The 20509-nt window shown below is 47.8% G+C and overlaps 1 protein-coding gene across 1 annotated transcript in view; it reads left to right on the top strand.

Annotated features, from left to right (window-relative positions):
* The window catches only part of LOC106594071 (anoctamin-1), a 140835-nt gene that overhangs the window by 73177 nt on the left and 47149 nt on the right, over positions 1 to 20509 (top strand). Inside the window, 4 exon segments of the mRNA XM_045713591.1 lie at positions 1 to 77; positions 1117 to 1265; positions 5521 to 5673; positions 5790 to 5842. The exon segment at positions 1 to 77 is cut by the window's left edge and continues 24 nt beyond it. Of these exon segments, the coding sequence (XP_045569547.1) occupies positions 1 to 77; positions 1117 to 1265; positions 5521 to 5673; positions 5790 to 5842 (432 nt within the window).

Raw genomic sequence — 20509 nt, forward strand, 5'->3', positions numbered from 1 at the left:
GAGTTATGTATTCAGCTCAGCATCATCATGGTGGGGAAGCAACTCATTCAGAACAACGTGTTTGAGATCGGCATCCCGTGAGTTCACACACTGCCTCCTCTATATCTGGCATTATCACATTCTGCTGAAGGACATTTTCTCTCCTGACTTTGAGCCTAACATCAATACCAGGGATTTAATATTTTAATGTTAGGACGTTCTCTACCACTCTGTGCTGCTTCACTGGGGCCCATAGTGGCTCATAGTGGTTCATAGTGGTTCATAGTGGCTCATAGTGGCCCATAGTGGCCCATAGTGGCTCATAGTGGCTCATAGTGATTCATAGTGGCTCATAGTGGTTCATAGTGGCTCATAGTGACTCATAGTGGCTCATAGTGGCTCATAGTGGTTCATAGTGGCTCATAGTGGCTCATAGTGGCTCATAGTGTCTTATTTAATATTTTAAAGTTAGGACGTTCTCTACCACTCTGTGCTGCTTCACTGTGGCTCATAGTGGCTCATAGTGGCTCATAGTGGCTCATAGTGACTCATAGTGGCTCATAGTGGCTCATAGTGACTCATAGTGGCTCATAGTGACTCATAGTGGCTCATAGTGGCCCATAGTGGCCCATAGTGGCTCATAGTGGCTCATAGTGGCTCGTAGTGGCTCGTAGTGGCCCGTAGTGGCTCGTAGTGGCTCGTAGTGACTCGTAGTGGCTCGTAGTGGCTCGTAGTGGCTCGTAGTGGCTCGTAGTGGCTCGTAGTGGCTCATAGTGGTTCATGGTGGCTCATGGTGGTTCATGGTGGTTCATGGTGGTTCATGGTGGCTCATAGTGGCTCATAGTGGCTCATAGTGGCTCATGGTGGCTCATGGTGGTTCATGGTGGTTCATAGTGGCTCATAGTGGCTCATAGTGGCTCATAGTAGCTCATAGTGGCTCATAGTGGCTCATAGTGGTTCATGGTGGTTCATGGTGGTTCATGGTGGCTCATGGTGGCTCATGGTGACTCATGGTGTTTTGTAGTGGCTCGTAGTGGCTCGTAGTGTCCTGGTGTCATCGAGTTTCATCTTTCTCTCTGACTCCATCTCTCCTTTTCTCTCTCCATCTCGTCCTCCCTTCTCTCTCTCCCTCGTCAGTAAGTTGAAGAAGTTGATCCGAGCATGGAAGGATAAGGGCATTTCATTGGAGGAGAGAGAGGAGCAGCGAGCCAGACCTCCTCAACAGTGGAACCTCGACTACACCCTGGTCCCCTTCGAAGGACTGACCCCCGAGTACATGGAGATGAGTGAGTATACAGTAACAGTAGATAACAGAGGGACAGACACACTGGATACAGTAACAGGAGATAACAGAGGGACCAACACACTGGATAAAGTAACAGGAGATAACAGAGGGACCAACACACTGGATAAAGTAACAGGAGATAACAGAGGTGAGGAGGACACACTGGATACAGTAACAGGAGATAACAGAGGGACCGACACACTGGATACAGTAACAGGAGATAACAGAGGTGAGGAGGGACAAACACAATACTATTAAGACATGCTATAGATGGAAGGAAAGTAGTGTGGAAATCTCTCCAAAAACAATTAGGCAACAGCAAATGATATCCTTTCCGGACAACTTCCTGGACAAAACATTTCACTGTAATAGTGAAGGTGTAAACATGGCAGTAGAAAACCTAAACAGTATATTTAACATCTAAGCTTCCCGATAAAATCTAAAAATATCAAGCAGACAACCTCAGAAAACTACGTTTCATCTGAGTTTCTGTGTCCTGTGGATACTTGCCTTGGAAAAAGTTTTAATTCCTCCTTGACGTTTTTCCTATTTTGTTGCATTACAACCTGTAATTTAAATTGATTTTTATTTGGATTTCATGTAATTGACAGACACAAAATAGTCCAAATTGGTGAAGTGAAATGAAAAAAATTACTTGTTTAAAAAAATTCCAAAAAATTGAAAAGTGGTGAGTGCATATGTATGCTATGAAGCCCCTAAATAAGATCTGGTGCAACCAATTACCTTCAGAAGTCACATAATTAGTTAGATTGCACACAGGTGGACTTTATTTAAGTATCACATGATCTGTCATATGATCTCAGTATACAGTTGAAGTCGGAAGTTTACATACAACTTAGCAAAATACATTTAAACTCCGTTTTTCACATTTCCTGACATTTAATCCTAGTAAAAATTCCCTGTCTTAGGTCAGTTAGGATCCCCACTTTATTTTAAGAATGTGAAATGTCAGAATAATAGTAGAGAGAATTATTTATTTCAGCTTTTATTTCTTTCATCACATTCCCAGTGGGTCAGAAGTTTACATTCACTCAATTAGTATTTGGTAGCATTGCCTTTAAATTGTTTAACTTGGGTCAAACGTTTTGGGTAGCCTTCCACAAGCTTCCCACAATAAGTTGGGTGAATTTTGGCCCATTCCTCCTGACAGAGCTGGTGTAACTGAGTCAGGTTTGTAGGCCTCCTTTCTGACACACACTTTTTCAGTTCTGCCCACAAATTTTCTATAAGATTGAGGTCAGGGCTTTGTGATGGCCACTCCAATACCTTGACTTAACTGTCCTTAAGCCATTTTGACACAACTTTGGAAGTATGCTTGGGGTCATTGTCCATTGGGAAGACCCATTTGCAACCAAGCTTTAATTTCCTGACTGATGTCTTAAGATGTTGCTGCAATATATCCACATAATTTTACTTCCTCATGACACCATCTATTTTGTGAAGTGCACCAGTCCCTCTTGCAACAAAGCACCCCCACAACATGATGCTGCCACCCCCGTGCTTCACGGTTGGGATGGTGTTCTTCGGCTTGCAAGCCTCCCCCTTTTTTCTACAAACATAACGATGGTCATCATGGGCAAGCAGTTCCGTTTTTGTTTCATCAGACCAGAGGACATTTCTCAAAAAATTACGATCTTTGTCCCCATGTGCAGTTGCAAACCGTAGTCTGGCTTTTTTATGGCGGTTTTGGAGCAGTGGCTTCTTCCTTGCTGAGCGGCCTTTCAGGTTATGTCGATATAGGACTCGTTTTACTGTGGATATAGATACTTTTGTACCTGATTCTTCCAGCATCTTCACAAGGTCCTTTGGTATTGTTCTGGGATTGATTTGCACTTTTCGCACCAAAGAATGCGTCTCCTTCCTGAGCGGTATGGCGGCTGCGTGGTCCCATGGTGTTAATACTTGCGTACTATTGTTCGTACAGATGAACGTGGTACCTTCAGGCGTTTGGAAATTGCTCCCAAGGATGAACCAGACTTGTGAAGGTCTACCATTCTTTTCTGAGGTCTTGGCTGAGTTCTTTTGATTTTCCCATGACGTCAAGCAAAGAGGCACTGAGTTTGAAGGTAGGCCTTGAAATACATCCACAGGTACACCACCAATTGACTCAAATGATATCAATTAGCCTATCAGAAGCTTCTAAAGCCATGACATCATTTTCTGGAATTTTCCAAGCTGTTTAAAGGCACCAGTTAACTTAGTGTATGTAAACTTCTGACCCACTGGAATTGTGATACAGTGAATTATAAGTGAAATAATCTGTCTGTAAACAATTGTTGGAAAAATTACTTGTGTCATGCGCAAAGTAGATGTCCTAACCGACTTGCCAAAACTATAGTTTGTTAATAACAAGAAATTTGTGGAGTGGTTGAAAAAACTCCAACCTAAGTGTATGTAAACTTCTGACTTCAACTGTATGTAAATAAGATATTTCTGTTGAAATTGTTTTGCATGTGCAAATATTTCTAAAAACCTGTTTTTGCTTTGTCATTATGGGGTATTGTGATGTCATTATGGGGTATTGTGATGTCATTATGGGGTATTGTGATGTCATTATGGGGTATTGTGATGTCATTATGGGGTACTGTGATGTCATTATGGGGTATTGTGATGTCATTATGGGGTATTGTGATGTCATTATGGGGTATTGTGATGTCATTATGGGGTATTGTGATGTCATTATGGGGTATTGTGTGTTGGTTGATGAGGATTGGTTGATGAGGATTTTTGAGAAAGTCTGTAACCTCACAAATTGTGGAAAAAAGTCAAGGGGTCTGAATACTTTCCAAATGCACTGTAACTCTGTTTCCTATGGGTTTCTGTGTCCTTTGAATTTATTGATGTTGAGCGATAAAACAATTTCCCAACTTGTGACCAATAAATTACTACTCTACTCTATTCTAGTCTCAGGGTGGGTCCCCTGCTAGGTCCTGAACTCAGGGTGGGTCCCCTGCTAGGTCCTGATCTCTGGGTATGTCCCCTGCTAGGTCCTGAACTCAGGGTGGGTCCCCTGCTAGGTCCTGAACTCAGGGTGGGTCCCCTGCTAGGTCCTGAACTCAGGGTGGGTCCCCTGCTAGGTCCTGAACTCAGGGTGGGTCCCCTGCTAGGTCCTGAACTCAGGGTTGGTCCCCTGCTAGGTCCTGAGCTCAGGGTTGGTCCCCTGCTAAGTCCTGAACTCAGGGTGGGTCCCCTGCTAGGTCCTGAACTCAGGGTTGGTCCCCTGCTAGGTCCTGAACTCAGGGTGGGTCCCCTGCTAGGTCCTGAACTCAGGGTGGGTCCCCTGCTAGGTCCTGAACTCAGGGTGGGTCCCCTGCTAGGTCCTGAACTCAGGGTGGGTCCCCTGCTAGGTCCTGAACTCAGGGTGGGTCCCCTGCTAGGTCCTGAACTCAGGGTGGGTCCCCTGCTAGGTCCTGAACTCAGGGTGGGTCCCCTGCTAGGTCCTGAACTCAGGGTGGGTCCCCTGCTAGGTCCTGAACTCAGGGTGGGTCCCCTGCTAGGTCCTGAACTCAGGGTGGGTCCCCTGCTAGGTCCTGAACTCAGGGTGGGTCCCCTGCTAGGTCCTGAACTCAGGGTGGGTCCCCTGCTAGGTCCTGAACTCAGGGTGGGTCCCCTGCTAGGTCCTGAACTCAGGGTGGGTCCCCTGCTAGGTCCTGAACTCAGGGTGGGTCCCCTGCTAGGTCCTGAACTCAGGGTGGGTCCCCTGCTAGGTCCTGAACTCAGGGTGGGTCCCCTGCTAGGTCCTGAACTCAGGGTGGGTCCCCTGCTAGGTCCTGAACTCAGGGTGGGTCCCCTGCTAGGTCCTGAACTCAGGGTGGGTCCCCTGCTAGGTCCTGAACTCAGGGTGGGTCCCCTGCTAGGTCCTGAACTCAGGGTGGGTCCCCTGCTAGGTCCTGAACTCAGGGTGGGTCCCCTGCTAGGTCCTGAACTCAGGGTGGGTCCCCTGCTAGGTCCTGAACTCAGGGTTGGTCCCCTGCTAGGTCCTGAACTCAGGGTTGGTCCCCTGCTAGGTCCTGAACTCAGGGTGGGTCCCCTGCTAGGTCCTGAACTCAGGGTTGTTCCCCTGCTAGGTCCTGAACTCAGGGTTGTTTTTGGTGTGTTTATCATCAGCTGGTGTATGTCTGGAACACCCTGCCCTCCAGCTGTTTGTTGGTGTGTTGCAGAGGACTACCAGATAAGATAATGACTTGTTCTCATGTTGTTCCTCTCAACGAACACTTTGTGTGTTCTCTCCCCAGTTATCCAGTTTGGTTTTGTGTCTCTGTTTGTGGCGTCGTTCCCTCTGGCTCCTCTCTTCGCTCTCCTCAACAACGTCATCGAGATCCGCCTCGATGCCAAGAAGTTCGTCACCGAGCTGCGACGACCGGACGCTGTCCAAGCCAAAGACATCGGTAACACGCCCTCTTCGCCAAGACGCACACGTGTCCACACACACAGATCCACACCCCTCCACTCTTCTCTCACAGTTCTGTTTCTCTCTCTCTCTCTCTCTCTCTCTCTCTCGTAGGAATCTGGTACAACATCCTGAGTGGAATGGGAAAGTTCTCTGTCATTATCAATGTAAGTGTTAACATTGGCGCGCACACACGCATTCTGAGAACACGCTGTGTATTTTTGCACACTGGTGCAATAAAGGAAATATTCACCCATTTTTAATGTTATATCTGCTTAGTGATGTTCTATCGTTTCCCGAGGGTCATTTAATGTTTTCATGTGTATCTGAGCTAATGCCGTTCAAGCAGGCAGAAATCCGTCCGGTAGGAAGTAGCCCTGTGATAGTCAGTCACTACACTGGAAGTTAATAGGAAGTAGCCCGTGATAGTCACTACACTGGAAGTTAATATGAAGTAGCCCTGTGATAGTCACTACACTGGAAGTTAATATGAAGTAGCCCTGTGATAGTCAGTCACTACACTGGAAGTTAATATGAAGTAGCCCTGTGATAGTCACTACACTGGAAGTTAACATGAAGTAGCCCTGTGATAGTCAGTCACTACACTGGAAGTTAATATGAAGGAGCCCTGTGATAGTCAGTCACTACACTGGAAGTTAATATGAAGTAGCCCTGTGATAGTCACTACACTGGAAGTTAACATGAAGTAGCCCTGTGATAGTCAGTCACTACACTGGAAGTTAATAGGATGTAGCCCTGTGATAGTCAGTCACTACACTGGAAGTTAATATGAAGTAGCCCTGTGATAGTCAGTCACTACACTGGAAGTTAATAGGAAGGAGCACTGTGATAGTCACTACACTGGAAGTTAATAGGAAGTAGCCCTGTGATAGTCACTACACTGGAAGTTAATATGAAGTAGCCCTGTGATAGTCACTACACTGGAAGTTAATAGGAAGTAGCCCTGTGATAGTCAGTCACTACACTGGAAGTTAATAGGAAGTAGCCCTGTGATAGTCAGTCACTACACTGGAAGTTAATATGAAGTAGCCCTGTGATAGTCAGTCACTACACTGGAAGTTAATAGGAAGTAGCCCTGTGATAGTCAGTCACTACACTGGAAGTTAATATGAAGGAGCCCTGTGATAGTCAGTCACTACACTGGAAGTTAATAGGAAGTAGCCCTGTGATAGTCAGTCACTACACTGGAAGTTAATAGGAAGTAGCCCTGTGATAGTCAGTCACTACACTGGAAGTTAACATGAAGTAGCCCTGTGATAGTCACTACACTGGAAGTTAATAGGAAGTAGCCCTGTGATAGTCACTACACTGGAAGTTAACATGAAGTAGCCCTGTGATAGTCAGTCACTACACTGGAAGTTAATATGAAGTAGCCCTGTGATAGTCAGTCACTACACTGGAAGTTAACATGAAGTAGCCCTGTGATAGTCAGTCACTACACTGGAAGTTAATATGAAGTAGCCCTGTGATAGTCACTACACTGGAAGTTAATATGAAGTAGCCCTGTGATAGTCACTACACTGGAAGTTAATATGAAGTAGCCCTGTGATAGTCACTACACTGGAAGTTAATATGAAGGAGCACTGTGATAGTCACTACACTGGAAGTTAACAGGAAGTAGCCCTGTGATAGTCACTACACTGGAAGTTAATATGAAGTAGCCCTGTGATAGTCACTACACTGGAAGTTAATATGAAGGAGCACTGTGATAGTCACTACATTGGAAGTTAATATGAAGTAGCCCTGTGATAGTCAGTCACTACACTGGAAGTTAATATGAAGTAGCCCTGTGATAGTCAGTCACTACACTGGAAGTTAACATGAAGTAGCCCTGTGATAGTCACTACACTGGAAGTTAACAGGAAGTAGCCCTGTGATAGTCAGTCACTACACTGGAAGTTAACATGAAGTAGCCCTGTGATAGTCAGTCACTACACTGGAAGTTAACAGGAAGTAGCCCTGTGATAGTCAGTCACTACACTGGAAGTTAATATGAAGTAGCACTGTGATAGTCACTACACTGGAAGTTAACAGGAAGTAGCCCTGTGATAGTCACTACACTGGAAGTTAACATGAAGTAGCCCTGTGATAGTCACTACACTGGAAGTTAATATGAAGTAGCCCTGTGATAGTCAGTCACTACACTGGAAGTTAATAGGATGTAGCCCTGTGATAGTCACTACACTGGAAGTTAATAGGAATTTGACCTTTAGATGGTGAAAACGTCTATCATACATGTCAGATTTCAATACTGACTGATGTCGTAACTCTTCTCTCCAACTGGGCCCGGGGCGAGGATATGTTTGTGATGTTCCTGCCTGCAGAAATGTGTCGTTCTAAGAGGAGAGACCACCACAATGTCTCCTATTTGTCTGCCTCTTCAGTCCAGGTTGCATTGCATGGTGGGATGTCAAACTCCACTCTGCCAGGCACATTCATCTGCAGGTCGGATGTGCTGAGATTGTAGACTCCTAAATTGGTAGGGCAGTTTGTTTAGGCGATTTTTCCAGCTGGCTAGATACGGTACATGCTGAGATTGTCTCCGGTATTATTGTGTGCAGATATGTTTGCTCTCCAACCAGCCCATAGAGTTTCAAGTTTTATTAGTCATATGTACTGGATACACATGGTATATATCGTCCAACTAAATGCCCTACTCGCAGTTTCCTTCTAGACAATGTGTTTCCTTCTGACGAAGAGACACACACCACCGCCTTGCGTTTACGCGACGCTGCTGTTCTGACCTGCCGATTTGTATAGAAAGAAACAGTTAGATTTGTATTGACCGTGTTTGACTTGTTCAGCCACGTCTCGGAGAAACATTGGATGTTCTTCATATCACGTTGATAGGATAGTCTAGAACGGAGCTCATCCAGTTTATTCTCCTGTGATTGCACGTTCGCCAATAGAACGGAGAGTTTATTCACTGCCGACGTAGTCTCGTCAAGTATCCCAAACAACGACCTCTATTACGCCGCCTCTTTTATTTTGGAGTCGGGGGTTGGGGTGGCGGGACACAATGCATAGTCCGGGTAGCCATTTGATTAGATGTTCAGGAGTCTTATGTCTTGGGGGTACAAGCTGTTCAGAAGCCTCTTGGACCTAGACTTGGCGCTCCGGTACCGCTTACCATGCAGTAGCAGAGAGAACAGTTTATGACTGAGGTGGCTGGAGTCTTTGAAAATTTTTAGGGCCTTCCTCTGACACCGCCTGGTATAGAGGTCCTGGATGGCAGGAAGCTTGGCTCCAGTGATGTACTGGGCCGTACGCACTACCCTCTGTTGTACCCTGTGGTCAAAGGCCGGGCTGTTGCTATACCAGGCAGTGATGCAACCCATCAGGATGCTCTCGATGTTGCAGCTGTGTAGAACCCTTTGAGGATCTGAGGACCCATACAAATATTTTCAGTCTCCTAGGTTTTGTCGTGCCCTCTTCACAACTGTCTTGGTGTGCTTGGACCATGTTAGTTTGTTGGTGATGTGGACACCAAGGAATTTGAAGCTCTCAACCTGCTCCACTACAGCCCCGTCGATGAGAATGGGGGCGTGCTCGGTCCTCCTTTTCCTGTAGTCCACAATCATCTTCTTTGTCTTGATCACGTTGAGGGAGAGGTTGGTATCCCTTCCTGGTAATCCGTCTGGCCCAGCTGCCTTGTGAATGTTGACCTGTTTAAAGGTCTTACTCACGTCAGCTACGGAGAGCGTGATCACACAGTCGGTCTTAGTGCCAGCTTCCACCTGTGGTGGTAAATAAACAGCCACGAAAAATATAGATGAAAACTCTCTTGGCAAATTGGCGTGGTCTACAGCTTATCATGAGATACTCTACTTCAGGCGAGCAAAATCTAGAGACTTCCTTAGATTTCGTGCACAAGCTGTTGTTTACAAATGTACACAGATCTCCCCCACCCCTCGTCTTACCCGGAGTGTTCTGTTCTATCTAGCCGGTGCAGCATATATCCCGCCAACTGAATATTATCCATGTCGACATTCAGCCACGATTCGGTGAAACATAAGATGTTACAGTTTTTGATGTCCCGTTGGTAGGATATTCGTGATCGTACCTCGTCTAATTTATTGTCCAATGATTGTACTTTGTGGCAAGTAATATTGTTGGTAAAGGCAGATTTCCCACTCGCAGTCGGCGGATCCTTACGAGGCACCCCGCCCTGTGTCCTCTATACCTGCGTCTCTTTCTCTGACGGGGATGTCGGCCTTGTCGTGTGTCTGAAGTACATCCTGCTTGTTGAAAAAAAAAATCTTTGTCTAATCCAAGGTGAGTCATCACTGTCCAGATATCCAGAAGCTCTTTTTTAGCTGTAAGAGACGGTTGCAGAAACATTATGTACAAAATAAATTACAAATAACACGAGAAAAAACACATAATAACACAATTGGTTCGGCGCCCGTAAAACTTCTGCCATTTTCTTCTGGCGCCAGCTTCTCACTCGGGAGCCCAATCAGCCTAGATCTCAAAGTGTAGCTTATGTGATATGGCCACACTAGTGCTGACATGAGGCAGAAAATGTAAACAAACATTTAAATACATAAATACAGGCTAAACGCCAGTCATGTTTGACAAATATAAAGTAGGATCGTTACCATTAACTTCTAAAGGCTAGATCCTGTTGACATACTCAGGCACAATCTGAGCGGAGGCAGTCCGTATTTAACCATAAACTGAATTGTTTAAAACCTGGAGTTTGTCATTTTATGAGGCATGTCCTACCTTGTTTCAAAATAACCAAATCAGACCATAGAAATGTTGAGGGAATGATTTTTAGAAACACTTCCTGTGATGCCATTGAAACCGGTAGGAGCCTGAGGGCACACAGTGTGTTGTGAAATCTGTGAATGTATTGTAATGTTTTAAAATGGTATAAACTGCCTTAATTTTGCTGGACCCCAGGAAGAGTAGCTGCTGCTTTGGCAGCAGCTAATGGGGATCCATAATAAATCCAAATACCAGCATTTATATCATGTTCTATTGGTTTCCAAATCAACTTTCTTTCGTTGTCCAGCAGCCAAAGGCATTATCCTGGTCATATCAGCAACCCATGATAGTTGTTGCATCTTTAGATCTCCCCTGACAACCCATGATAGTTGTTGATTATCCTGGTCATATCAGCAACCCATGATAGTTGTTGCATCTTTAGATCTCCCCTAACAACCCATGATAGTTGTTGCATCTTTAGATCTCCCCTAACAACCCATGATAGTTGTTGCATCTTTAGATCTCCCCTGACAACCCATGATAGTTGTTGATTATCCTGGTCATATCAGCAACCCATGATAGTTGTTGTATCTTTAGATCTCACCTGACAACCCATGATAGTTGTTAATTATCCTGGTCATATCAGCAACCCATGATAGGTGTTGCATCTTTAGATCTCCCATCTTTCTACATTTCTAATGGATATTTCCATCTGTAACGTGGTTTCTTCCTGCTGCGCTTACCATGAACGGGCCAGCTGCAGTCTACAGTCTAATGGATATTACCACGAACGGGCCAGCTGCAGTCTACAGTCTAATGGATATTTCCATGAACGGGCCAGCTGCAGTCTACAGTCTAATGGATATTTCCACGAACGGGCCAGCTGTAGTCTACAGTCTAATGGATATTTCCACGAACGGGCCAGCTGCAGTCTACAGTCTAATGGATATTTCCATCTGTAACATGGTTTCTTACCATGAACGGGCCAGCTGCAGTCTACAGTCTAATGGATATTACCACGAACGGGCCAGCTGCAGTCTACAGTCTAATGGATATTTCCATGAACGGGCCAGCTGCAGTCTACAGTCTAATGGATATTTCCATGAACGGGCCAACTGCAGTCTACAGTCTAATGGATATTTCCACGAACGGGCCAGCTGCAGTCTACAGTCTAATGGATATTTCCACGAACGGGCCAGCTGCAGTCTACGGTCTAATGGATATTTCCATGAACGGGCCAGCTGCAGTCTACAGTCTAATGGATATTTCCACGAACGGGCCAGCTGCAGTCTACAGTCTAATGGATATTTCCACGAACGGGCCAGCTGCAGTCTACAGTCTAATGGATATTACCACGAACGGGCCAGCTGCAGTCTACAGTCTAATGGATATTTCCATGAACGGGCCAGCTGCAGTCTACAGTCTAATGGATATTTCCATGAACGGGCCAGCTGCAGTCTACAGTCTAATGGATATTTCCACGAACGGGCCAGCTGCAGTCTACAGTCTAATGGATATTACCACGAACGGGCCAGCTGCAGTCTACAGTCTAATGGATATTTCCACGAACGGGCCAGCTGCAGTCTACAGTCTAATGGATATTTCCATCTGTAACATGGTTTCTTACCATGAACGGGCCAGCTGCAGTCTACAGTCTAATGGATATTACCACGAACGGGCCAGCTGCAGTCTACAGTCTAATGGATATTTCCATGAACGGGCCAACTGCAGTCTACAGTCTAATGGATATTTCCACGAACGGGCCAGCTGCAGTCTACAGTCTAATGGATATTTCCACGAACGGGCCAGCTGCAGTCTACGGTCTAATGGATATTTCCACGAACGGGCCAGCTGCAGTCTACAGTCTAATGGATATTTCCACGAACGGGCCAGCTGCAGTCTACAGTCTAATGGATATTTCCACGAACGGGCCAGCTGCAGTCTACAGTCTAATGGATATTACCACGAACGGGCCAGCTGCAGTCTACAGTCTAATGGATATTTCCACGAACGGGCCAGCTGCAGTCTACAGTCTAATGGATATTACCACGAACGGGCCAGCTGCAGTCTACAGTCTAATGGATATTTCCATGAACGGGCCAGCTGCAGTCTACAGTCTAATGGATATTTCCACGAACGGGCCAGCTGTAGTCTACAGTCTAATGGATATTTCCACGAACGGGCCAGCTGCAGTCTACAGTCTAATGGATATTTCCATCTGTAACATGGTTTCTCACCATGAACGGGCCAGCTGCAGTCTACAGTCTAATGGATATTACCACGAACGGGCCAGCTGCAGTCTACAGTCTAATGGATATTACCACGAACGGGCCAGCTGCAGTCTACAGTCTAATGGATATTTCTACGAACGGGCCAGCTGTAGTCTACAGTCTAATGGATATTTCCACGAACGGGCCAGCTGCAGTCTACAGTCTAATGGATATTTCCACGAACGGGCCAGCTGCAGTCTACAGTCTAATGGATATTACCACGAACGGGCCAGCTGCAGTCTACAGTCTAATGGATATTACCACGAACGGGCCAGCTGCAGTCTACAGTCTAATGGATATTTCCATGAACGGGCCACCTGCAGTCTACAGTCTAATGGATATTTCCACGAACGGGCCAGCTGTAGTCTACAGTCTAATGGATATTTCCACGAACGGGCCAGCTGCAGTCTACAGTCTAATGGATATTTCCATCTGGAACATGGTTTCTTACCATGAACGGGCCAGCTGCAGTCTACAGTCTAATGGATATTACCACGAACGGGCCAGCTGCAGTCTACAGTCTAATGGATATTTCTACGAACGGGCCAGCTGTAGTCTACAGTCTAATGGATATTTCCATGAACGGGCTAGCTGCAGTCTACAGTCTAATGGATATTTCCACGAACGGGCCAGCTGCAGTCTACAGTCTAATGGATATTACCACGAACGGGCCAGCTGCAGTCTACAGTCTAATGGATATTTCCACGAACGGGCCAGCTGCAGTCTACAGTCTAATGGATATTTCCACGAACGGGCCAGCTGCAGTCTACAGTCTAATGGATATTTCCCACGAACGGGCCAGCTGCAGTCTACAGTCTAATGGATATTTCCACGAACGGGCCAGCTGCAGTCTACAGTCTAATGGATATTTCCACGAACGGGCCAGCTGCAGTCTACAGTCTAATGGATATTACCACGAACGGGCCAGCTGCAGTCTACAGTCTAATGGATATTACCACGAACGGGCCAGCTGCAGTCTACAGTCTAATGGATATTTCCATGAACGGGCCACCTGCAGTCTACAGTCTAATGGATATTTCCACGAACGGGCCAGCTGTAGTCTACAGTCTAATGGATATTTCCACGAACGGGCCAGCTGCAGTCTACAGTCTAATGGATATTTCCATCTGTAACATGGTTTCTTACCATGAACGGGCCAGCTGCAGTCTACAGTCTAATGGATATTACCACGAACGGGCCAGCTGCAGTCTACAGTCTAATGGATATTACCACGAACGGGCCAGCTGCAGTCTACAGTCTAATGGATATTTCTACGAACGGGCCAGCTGTAGTCTACAGTGTAATGGATATTTCCACGAACGGGCCAGCTGCAGTCTACAGTCTAATGGATATTTCCACGAACGGGCCAGCTGCAGTCTACAGTCTAATGGATATTACCACGAACGGGCCAGCTGCAGTCTACAGTCTAATGGATATTTCCACGAACGGGCCAGCTGCAGTCTACAGTCTAATGGATATTTCCACGAACGGGCCAGCTGCAGTCTACAGTCTAATGGATATTTCCACGAACGGGCCAGCTGCAGTCTACAGTCTAATGGATATTACCACGAACGGGCCAGCTGCAGTCTACAGTCTAATGGATATTTCCATGAACGGGCCACCTGCAGTCTACAGTCTAATGGATATTTCCACGAACGGGCCAGCTGTAGTCTACAGTCTAATGGATATTTCCACGAACGGGCCAGCTGCAGTCTACAGTCTAATGGATATTTCCATCTGTAACATGGTTTCTTACCATGAACGGGCCAGCTGCAGTCTACAGTCTAATGGATATTACCACGAACGGGCCAGCTGCAGTCTACAGTCTAATGGATATTACCACGAACGGGCCAGCTGCAGTCTACAGTCTAATGGATATTTCTACGAACGGGCCAGCTGTAGTCTACAGTCTAATGGATATTTCCACGAACGGGCCAGCTGCAGTCTACAGTCTAATGGATATTTCCACGAACGGGCCAGCTGTAGTCTACAGTCTAATGGATATTTCCACGAACGGGCCAGCTGCAGTCTACAGTCTAATGGATATTTCCACGAACGGGCCAGCTGCAGTCTACAGTCTAATGGATATTACCACGAACGGGCCAGCTGCAGTCTACAGTCTAATGGATATTTCCACGAACGGGCCAGCTGCAGTCTACAGTCTAATGGATATTTCCACGAACGGGCCAGCTGCAGTCTACAGTCTAATGGATATTACCACCGAACGGGCCAGCTGCAGTCTACAGTCTAATGGATATTTCCATGAACGGGCCACCTGCAGTCTACAGTCTAATGGATATTTCCACGAACGGGCCAGCTGTAGTCTACAGTCTAATGGATATTTCCACGAACGGGCCAGCTGCAGTCTACAGTCTAATGGATATTTCCATCTGTAACATGGTTTCTTACCATGAACGGGCCAGCTGCAGTCTACAGTCTAATGGATATTACCACGAACGGGCCAGCTGCAGTCTACAGTCTAATGGATATTACCACGAACGGGCCAGCTGCAGTCTACAGTCTAATGGATATTTCTACGAACGGGCCAGCTGTAGTCTACAGTCTAATGGATATTTCCACGAACGGGCCAGCTGCAGTCTTCAGTCTAATGGATATTTCCACGAACGGGCCAGCTGCAGTCTACAGTCTAATGGATATTACCACGAACGGGCCAGCTGCAGTCTACAGTCTAATGGATATTTCCACGAACGGGCCAGCTGCAGTCTACAGTCTAATGGATATTTCCACGAACGGGCCAGCTGCAGTCTACAGTCTAATGGATATTTCCACGAACGGGCCAGCTGCAGTCTACAGTCTAATGGATATTTCCACGAACGGGCCAGCTGCAGTCTACAGTCTAATGGATATTTCCACGAACGGGCCAGCTGCAGTCTACAGACTAATGGATATTACCACGAACGGGCCAGCTGCAGTCTACAGTCTAATGGATATTACCACGAACGGGCCAGCTGCAGTCTACAGTCTAATGGATATTTCCATGAACGGGCCACCTGCAGTCTACAGTCTAATGGATATTTCCACAAACGGGCCAGCTGTAGTCTACAGTCTAATGGATATTTCCACGAACGGGCCAGCTGCAGTCTACAGACTAATGGATATTACCACGAACGGGCCAGCTGCAGTCTACAGTCTAATGGATATTACCACGAACGGGCCAGCTGCAGTCTACAGTCTAATGGATATTTCCATGAACGGGCCACCTGCAGTCTACAGTCTAATGGATATTTCCACAAACGGGCCAGCTGTAGTCTACAGTCTAATGGATATTTCCACGAACGGGCCAGCTGCAGTCTACAGTCTAATGGATATTTCCATCTGTAACATGGTTTCTTACCATGAACGGGCCAGCTGCAGTCTACAGTCTAATGGATATTACCACGAACGGGCCAGCTGCAGTCTACAGTCTAATGGATATTACCACGAACGGGCCAGCTGCAGTCTACAGTCTAATGGATATTTCTACGAACGGGCCAGCTGTAGTCTACAGTCTAATGGATATTTCCACGAACGGGCCAGCTGCAGTCTACAGTCTAATGGATATTTCCACGAACGGGCCAGCTGCAGTCTACAGTCTAATGGATATTACCACGAACGGGCCAGCTGCAGTCTACAGTCTAATGGATATTTCCACGAACGGGCCAGCTGCAGTCTACAGTCTAATGGATATTTCCACATGTGCGGTGTGGATTTTAGAACAGTATTTTCCCACAAATTGCATGTTGGAACGTTTGCACTGTTCCAGGTCTACTGCCGTGAGCACATTGGAGAGGGGGGAGGGAGGAGGTGAAGTGGAGAGGGGGGAGGGAGGAGGTGAAGTGGAGAGGGGGGAGGGAGGAGGTGAAGTGGAGAGGGGGGAGGGAGGAGGTGAATTGGAGAGGGGGGGAGGGAGGAGGTGAATTGGAGAGGGGGAGGTGAATTGGAGAGGGGGAGGGAGGAGGTGAAGTGGAGAGGGGGAGGGAGGAGGTGAATTGGAGAGGGTGGAGGGAGGAGGTGAATTGGAGAGGGGGGAGGGAGGAGGTGAAGTGGAGAGGGTGGAGGGAGGAGGTGAATTGGAGAGGGGGAGGGAGGAGGTGAAGTGGAGAGGGTGGAGGGAGGAGGTGAAGTGGAGAGGGTGGAGGGAGGAGGTGAAGTGGAGAGGGGGGAGGGAGGAGGTGAAGTGGAAAGGGTGGAGGGAGGAGGTGAAGTGGAGAGGGGGGAGGGAGGAGGTGAAGTGGAGAGGGGGAGGGAGGAGGTGAAGTGGAGAGGGGGAGGGAGGAGGTGAAGTGGAGAGGGTGGAGGGAGGAGGTGAAGTGGAGAGGGGGGAGGGAGGAGGTGAAGTGGAGAGGGGGAGGGAGGAGGTGAATTGGAGAGGGGGAGGGAGGAGGTGAAGTGGAGAGGGGGAGGGAGGAGGTGAAGTGGAGAGGGGGGGAGGGAGGAGGTGAAGTGGAGAGGGGGAGGGAGGAGGTGAAGTGGAGAGGGGGGAGGGAGGAGGTGAAGTGGAGAGGGGGGAGGGAGGAGGTGAATTGGAGAGGGGGGAGGTGAATTGGAGAGGGGAGGGAGGAGGTGAAGTGGAGAGGGGGGAGGGAGGAGGTGAATTGGAGAGGGTGGAGGGAGGAGGTGAATTGGAGAGGGTGGAGGGAGGAGGTGAAGTGGAGAGGGGGGGAGGGAGGAGGTGAATTGGAGAGGGGGAGGGAGGAGGTGAATTGGAGAGGGGGAGGTGAATTGGAGAGGGGGAGGGAGGAGGTGAAGTGGAGAGGGGGAGGGAGGAGGTGAAGTGGAGAGGGAGGAGGTGAAGTGGAGAGGGGGGAGGGAGGAGGTGAAGTGGAGAGGGGGGAGGGAGGAGGTGAAGTGGAGAGGGGGGGAGGGAGGAGGTGAATTGGAGAGGGGGGAGGGAGGAGGTGAAGGGGGGAGGGAGGAGGTGAAGTGGAGAGGGGGAGGGAGGAGGTGAATTGGAGAGGGGGGAGGGAGGAGGTGAATTGGAGAGGGGGACGTGGAATTGGAGAGGGGGAGGGAGGAGGTGAAGTGGAGAGGGGGAGGGAGGAGGTGAAGTGGAGAGGGTGGAGGGAGGAGGTGAAGTGGAGAGGGGGGAGGGAGGAGGTGAAGTGGAGAGGGGGGAGGGAGGAGGTGAATTGGAGAGGGGGGAGGGAGGAGGTGAATTGGAGAGGGGGAGTGTGTCGGGGAGGGAGGAGGTGAATTGGAGAGGGGGGAGGGAGGAGGTGAATTGGAGAGGGGGAGTGTGGAGGGGAGGGAGGAGGTGAATTGGAGAGGGGGAGTGTGTCGGGGAGGGAGGAGGTGATGTGGAGAGGGGGGGAGTGTGTCGGGGAGGGAGGAGGTGATGTGGAGAGGGGGAGGGAGGAGGTGAATTGGAGAGGGTGGAGTGTGTCGGGGAGGGAGGAGGTGAATTGGAGAGGGGGGAGTGTGTTGGGGATGGAGGAGGTGAATTGGAGAGGGGGGAGTGTGTAGGAGGGAAGAGGTGATGTGGAGAGGGGGAGGGAGGAGGTGAAGTGGAGAGGGGGGAGGGAGGAGGTGATGTGGAGAGGGGGGGAGGGAGGAGGTGATGTGGAGAGGGGGAGGGAGGAGGTGATGTGGAGAGGGGGAGGGAAAAGGTGAAGTGGGGAGGGGGAGGGAGGAGGTGAAGTGGAGAGGGGGAGTGTGTGTGGAGGGAGGAGGTGAAGTGGAGAGGGGGGAGTGTGGAGGGGAGGGAGGAGGTGAAGTGGAGAGGGGGAGGGAGGAGGTGAAGTGGAGAGGGGGGAGTGTGTCGGGGAGGGAGGAGGTGAAGTGGAGAGGGGGGAGTGTGGAGGGGAGGGAGGAGGTGAAGTGGAGAGGGGGAGTGTGTCTGAGGGAAGAGGTGATGTGGTCTTTGACTAGCCTCTCTAAGCACTTCATGATGAAGGAAGTGAGTGTTACTGCTCAGTAGCCAGTCAATTACTTTCCCTTTTCTTGGGCAGCGGGACGATAGCGGCCATCTTGAAGCAGGTGGGGATAACAGCCCGAGGTAGAGGGAGTGAAAATGTTCTGAAAACACAACAGCCAGCTGGTCTGCGCATGCTCTGAGGACATGGTTATGTTTGGTTAGCTGTGTTTCTGTAGTTCCTCACAAATGCCTTCCTCTGGTCCAGGTGGGCGAGGGCAGGGCTAGGTTCGGTTAGCTGTGTTTCTGTAGCACATGAGATGGAGTTTGATAAACCAATAGCCACTGGATTGATGTAAATAATCCTGATATCATTCTGCCAGGTAGGCAGAGGAGAAGACGGTTAGGCCTGTCGTTAGCGTCACTATATTTTCCCTGTTCCTTAATTGTTTGAAACCTGGACGTTTTACTTCGTATTATGAGGCATGTGTTACGTTCTTCAAATTAGCTTATAGCCAAAATCCCACCAGAGAAACATTGGAGGCCATTGTTATATAAAGACTTCCTAATATGAGCTGTCCTGTTCTGTTGGTTTTCAAATCAACTTTCTTTCATAGTCCAGCAGCCAAAGACATTATCCTGGTCATATCAGCAACCCGTGATAGTTGTTGCATTTTTAGATCTCCCCTAACAACCCATGATAGTTGTTGCATCTTTAGATCTCCCCTAACAACCCATGATCGTTGTTGCATCTTTAGATCTCACCTAACAACCCATGATAGTTGTTGCATCTTTAGATCTCCCCTAACAACCCATGATAGTTGTTGTATCTTTAGATCTCCCCTAACAACCCATGATGGTTGTTGCATCTTTAGATCTCCCCTAACAACCCATGGTAGTTGTTGATTATCCTGGTCATATCAGCAACCCATGATAGTTGTTGCATCTTTAGATCTCCCATCTTTCTACATTTCTAATGGATATTTTCATCTGTGGTTTCTTCCTGCTGCGCTTACCACGAACGGGCCAGCTGCTTCTGGACACCGGGTGCAACCAAAAGCTTATTTGGCAGTGGGGGAACATAAAATGAGGAACTGTGAGTCCCTGTTGTGTAAAGCCACATATAGCCAGTAGCTGCATGGTGCTTTACAGTGGGGACATTGTTACCAATCAATAAAACTAATCATGGTATATTATTGGGAGGGTGAAATTGACCAGGGCCCGGCTTCCTCAAAGCATCTTAAGGCTAAGGAGCATTGTTTCCTTACCCTGCATTCATTCATGACCCTCTGAATTAATTTGTTGTGGCACAGAGGAGAACAAACCCCTTCAGGGATTTGACAGTTTTCCAGAATTTAGCCGGGTTTCCATTACAATCCGCAGGAGCGGTTACATAATAATCAGATTTAGCCTTTCTGATTTTGTCTTACACAATGATTCCTCAGTTGCTTGAAAGCTTGCCAGTCCGGGACTAAGCTTGTGTTCCTGGCCTTGACCCAAGCACCATCTCTTGTATGAATAACTTCTCATAATTCCGGAGTGTACCAGGCATTCGATCTACTGTTCACCCTTTAATTTCTTGAAGGGAGCATAATTATCCACAAAAGTATTGAAGACCATCTGCAAAAAGGCCGATAGCTAAATCAGGTTCATGGACGGCAGAGATACAATCAAGATCACTAAAATAAAGATCATGTAAAAAAAAAAGCCAGTTGACTGAAGATTTTAAAGTTCCTCTTTGTGACGACGCGAGGCTTCGATTTTGGTATTATCACATCTCTAACACAAACAACTGGGCAACGGTCACTAATATCTAATGAATATTCCTCTGGTTTATTGGTTGAAATAAGATCAATCAGAGTTGACTTTAAAGGATCTGTAGTGCTTAGTCACCTGCTGGGTTAGGTTTAGATTATTACACACGTCTTTTAGATTGTCTGAAGCCTGCATTTCCCAATCATTAATTTATGTCACCCAGG

This window comes from Salmo salar, unplaced genomic scaffold, assembly GCF_905237065.1.
Source record: "Salmo salar unplaced genomic scaffold, Ssal_v3.1, whole genome shotgun sequence".
In the NCBI taxonomy this organism is placed as follows: Eukaryota; Metazoa; Chordata; class Actinopteri; order Salmoniformes; family Salmonidae; genus Salmo; species Salmo salar.